Below are 5,000 nucleotides of genomic sequence, written 5' to 3'. Positions count from 1 at the left end.
TAACTTGGATGCGGTTAGTGCCGAGATTCTGATGCCGGACCTACCCATCAGTGAGAGTCCTCCCTTCCTAACTGAAGTTAGGGGGTCGATCTCCAAGCTGACGAGTTGTAAAGCAGCACGTATATGCGGCATCCTAGCTGAACTGTTAAAGGCTGGTGGTGAACCTATGGCGCGGGGGTTGCATGCTGCCATCTGGCAGTCCGGTACCGTTCCTCCCAACTTGTTGTGGGGTGTGGTCATCCCTCTCTGGAAGGGGAAGGGGGACCGATGGGATTGCAGCAACTACCGAGACATCACACTGCTCATTATACGAGGCAAGGTTCTCGTCTACATCCTTCTGAGACGTATCAGAGACCACCTTCTGAGGCATCAGAGGCTGGAGCAATCTGGATTCACTCCTGGTAAGTCCACAACAGACCGTTTACTTGCGCTTCAAGTCATTGTTGAGCGCTGTTGTGAGTTCAGGCATGTGCTGCTCACAGCCTACATCGACATCAAGGTGTTCAATACGGTGCATTAGGAATCACTCTGAGAGATCCTGAGACTGAGAATTCCAAAAAAGATTATTAGCCTAATAGCAAGTCTGTATATTGTTACCAATACTTTTCAACACTTGCACGGACTGGATACTAGGCAGAGCTACTGTTCAAGGTCCTTGTGGAGCAACTCTGGGCAATATCAAGGTTACTGACCTTGACTTTACTGATGCTGCTATTCTTTCTGAGTCTTTGAAATCCTTGGTGGTGGCTCTAGATGCATTTAGTAATGAAGCGAAGCCCTTGGGTCTAGAGGTCTCCCGGACCAAGACCAAAATCCAGGATTTTCGGACGTTAGGAGAACCTGTTCAGTCGGTACATGCTTGTGGCGAAGACAGTGAAGTCACAGAGAGCTTTACATGGAAGTGTAGTTCATAACTCTGGGCTCTCAGACTAGGAAGTCAGCAGACAGATTGGCCTGGCAGTAGGGGTCATGAATTCTCTCGACAAGAGTATTTGGAGATGCCGGTACCTGTGCAGGACCAAGCTACGAATCTTCAAGGCCTTGATAATGCCAGTTTTGTTATACGGTAGTGAAACCTGGACACTATCCTGTGCCTTGGAGTCACATCTTGATGCATCATGCCGGATCATGGAGTACTGTTAGCGGAACCACGTGTTAAATCAACGGTTACACCGTGAAACTGGCACATGAGATATTACCTGCACAATCTGTGATTACCAACTCAGGCTATATGGCCACTTGGCTTGCTTCCCTCAGGATGATCGAGCCCTCTAGGTTGTCTCTTTTGAGACAGCCCTGGGTGGACGAGGCCTGTGGGACGACCTAGGAAGTCGTGGCTTGATCAGATCGATCAAACCTGTCGTGAGGAGCTTGAGATCGGCCGAGCCCGTGCCTGGCGACATGCTATAAGGGACCCTCATAGGTACAAACAAAGGGTGGATGCGGTTATGCGCCCCGGTCACTGTTAGCCCCTTGCTGATGATGTATATATATGTATATATTTATACACAGACACACGCACACACAGGACCTTGAGAATAGGGCTACCATTACAAAAGCACCAGCATTCTGAAAATGAACCTTTACCAACTAAAAGGCGTAAGATTACAGCATATTTAGGAGCTAATTGGCCATTTATTCTTTTAAAAATCAAAGGAAACTAGCCATTAAAGTCTACTCCACCATATTCATCTAATTCTGATAGCAGATATTTGATTTGATATGATTGCCCCCATGATGATGATGATGATGATATTTGATTTCAGAGGACCTGAAAGCAAATGAATTAAAGCATGGCAATGGGTGACATGAAAGTTCAATATCTTTTAAACATTATTTTGAAATAAAACAATCTGCTAACACGGTAGCTTTCTCAAACGGATTGTCTGTAACACTAACATCAGGTTTCATTAAAAAAGCAATGGAGGACTCAAGGCCAAACAGAGACACCGTGAAGCTTCTGAGAGAACTTCTTCTGTCGCTATAAGCACCGTGTCATCATTCATTAAACCATGCTTTATCATGTGATCAAGATTTCAGAGTTTTGCTGGGTACAAACCTCATTATGATGTTCAACAATAAGTTCAAAGCTTTAACAGGACAAGGAGCATTAATAACAGTGCTATTAAAAGCATGGTAGACACCAATCCAGATACTTTCAGACTTTAAGAAGACTTGTCTACTTAAAGTAAAATCTGGTATAGGAAAGTCCAACTGGATCTTACATGCTAGCCTACAGAGGTCGGAAGAACCTATATGCGCGGCGGAGTCTACAATTACCCCCTCTCACATCAGTTAGCACCACGGACTAACTGCACACACCCAACTACATCTGCAAAATCTAAGGCAGAAATGACCAGCATTAAAAACAACCCAAACAACACAAACCTTGGGCTCGAGGCAGAGAATTCCTACGAAGCAACAAGGGTTTATTAAAATTAGGTAAAAGCAACCCTGACGTGTGCCTCATGTCTGAAACCAGAGTTTCAGACATAATGGCAAATTTTGTCGAGATAACTGCTAGTCCATTCAAATCCAGGAAGTCCACGAATATTACTAAAAATTAAATCACAATACTTTGGATGGCAAAGACCAGTATTCAGCTCATCACCAGACAACAAAACAATTCCACATACAAATAACAAAAACATACATTTGAGAACAAAATCAATTATAAAAAAAATATATATATATTCTTAGCACCCCCTGACCAATGAAGACCTGCCTTGGCTATATCGACATTCATGATTGTAATAAGAAAAATAAGTAAGAAAGAAAATGTGAAAAAGAAAGGAAAACAAGAACTGCCGGGATGTGCCTTCCTACAATAAGGTAGTTAAATTCAGGAATAGACCGGCAGCCAAGTGAGGTTTGGTCAAACGAACTTGGTACCAATGGCAGAGTATAGGATCTAGAGAATGATGGGACCCCCAATAGGAGCAGAAAATTCAGCTGGATCAAACATTATTGGTACCACCTGAAATAAAGTTCATATACTTTAACACATCTGAGAGAGTTCAGAATGGACCATGCTAGACAAATTACCTGCTGCATTATGCCCGCCAGACACTCCTATAAATGATCCATCCCATCTGCTCTGGTAAAATTAATGTAGATGAAACATGAAAGGTACTGAATGAAATTACTTTTGAATGTAAGGTAACATTCCACCAAGTACAAAGTGACCCTTGCCAGACATGCTGCCACCTGCATCAGGCCCTGCAGACACCCGAAAAGGGCCTAAAAATTCAAATTACCTGCTGCATTATGCCCGCCAGACACGCCCAAAGTTGACCACACACAGTGTTTTGGCAAACTTGATGTAGGTAAAACAAGAAAGGTACTGAATGAAACTACTATTGAATGAAATGTAACATTCTACCAAGTACAAAGTAACCCTTGCAGTCTGCCAGCTGCTTTAGGCCCGCCAGACACCTAAAAGGGCCTAAACATTTTGGCAGGATCAAACATTGTTGGTACCACTTGAAACAAAGTTATTATACTCTAACACGTATCAGAGAGGCCAGAATGGTTAGTACCAGACAAATTACCCACCATTATACCTGCCAGGCATGCACAAAAGTGACCCACCCCCCTCTCTGCTCTTGGATAACTGATGTAGATGAAACACAAAAGGTACTGAATAAAACTACTTTCCAATGGAAGGTGCATACTGCCTGGCGCATTAGACACCCAGCTGTTTTGTCATGCATCAGGTTAGTAAGACACTTCATACAACGTATATTTTAGCTAATGAGACACTAGATGTTGGCAAAATTATTGGTTTCATCAAAAACAGCTGTCAAAACCTCCGGAACATTACAAGTTAAAAATCATCTGTACTTTCCGTCATCGCTCCATTCTATCTCAGATCCAGAATCATCAGCATCTTCATACTCAGTGTCATTCTCAACCTCTTGACTTGCTAGTTCTTCATCAAATAGGCCGCTGGTTTCAGATCCCGAGAACCAGAGAGGAACAAGATCAGAAATGTTAGGGTTTTTGCCACCCAGCCAAATACTGTCACTCCACGGCCCTTTATGTGACCAACCTGGCCATGACCCTTCAATTTGTTCTGCTCAGTTATGTATTTGTGCACATTGTAATGGCTCCCATAATGTATTTTATAAGAGCTGCCCTGACTACAAACTGAGGTAGCAGTTCTTAGATTCAAACTAGTCCTCACTTTACGTGAGGCCAGACAGGGAGCACAAGGTTTTTCTATCTACCTATTCCAAAACTATCCTTAGGTCTGGTCCCCTCAACATCTCCCCCAATACTTCTTCCCTCCATCCCAAACCATCCTACCTCTATTCCCCCTCTCCCCCAGTCAAATTCCTCTTCCAGTCTAAATCCAGCTACTCCAGTATTTACCACTTTCCTAATGCCTACACCATCTCCACTTTGCACTAGGCTACCCTAACATTCCACTCCTTCTTCTGATACCATCCTCTCCTTCATCCTCCTCTTTCTTTAATCCTCAGACATCTATCACCTCTTCTCATTACAAGAGAATCTTTGTCTCTCAGACCTCTCCATCCAACTCTTCTCCAGAACCTCTTGAAGACATCCAAAACTTCCTAAACATGACCCAAAAGAATGCTCTGTTCCCAGACCCCTCCTCCAATCCCTCTATTTCTATTTCCCCTATATATCCAAAGTACTTGCTAATATCCATAATCATCATCCTCAAGTTCCCCCTACCTCCTTCCTTCCACTCTCTTCCAACACACCCCACCCTCTCCTTTTTCAAGTGCACCAGTCTTATAATTCCCCATTGAAACTTACCACTCCCACCTGGATGCTGAAGTGAATCCCTTCTGTCGAAAGGGTCCTTTTCTGGATGCTTCCTTAAACAATATTCCTCATCCTTCCTCAGCCACAGATAATCTCCATTTCATCAAGTCACCCTATGCCCTAAACACTTTCCTCTATTATTGACCTCTGCTTTACTTCATTTACTCCCCCTATACCCTATTCACTACCATGCTATCCTCCAA

At 43.4% G+C, this 5,000-nt stretch overlaps 1 protein-coding gene across 1 annotated transcript; it reads left to right on the top strand.

Annotated features, from left to right (window-relative positions):
• Positions 1–31: 31 nt before the first annotated feature.
• LOC138865938 (uncharacterized) lies at positions 32–1,159 on the top strand. Its single transcript, XM_070137425.1, has 3 exons — positions 32–401; positions 634–903; positions 1,071–1,159. The coding sequence occupies exons 1-3, from the start codon at positions 32–34 to the stop codon at positions 1,157–1,159; spliced, it is 729 nt and encodes a 242-aa protein (XP_069993526.1).
• The last annotated feature ends 3,841 nt before the right edge of the window (positions 1,160–5,000 follow it).

Source organism: Penaeus vannamei, chromosome 23 (genome assembly GCF_042767895.1).
Source record: "Penaeus vannamei isolate JL-2024 chromosome 23, ASM4276789v1, whole genome shotgun sequence".
Lineage (NCBI taxonomy): Eukaryota > Metazoa > Arthropoda > Malacostraca > Decapoda > Penaeidae > Penaeus > Penaeus vannamei.
Note: the sequence above shows the minus strand (reverse complement) of the source record. Positions and strands in the feature narration are given on the sequence as shown.

What these genes read in the sequence shown, in the direction of transcription:
- LOC138865938 (XM_070137425.1), top strand. Translation starts at nt 32, where the DNA reads ATGCCGGACCTACCCATCAGTGAGAGTCCTCCCTTCCTAACTGAAGTT. An exon ending in GCAATCTGGATTCACTCCTG is followed by an intron (nt 402 to 633) that starts GTAAGTCCACAA and finishes ACTGGATACTAG; the next exon opens with GCAGAGCTACTGTTCAAGGT. An exon ending in AGAGAGCTTTACATGGAAGT is followed by an intron (nt 904 to 1,070) that starts GTAGTTCATAAC and finishes GTTATACGGTAG; the next exon opens with TGAAACCTGGACACTATCCT.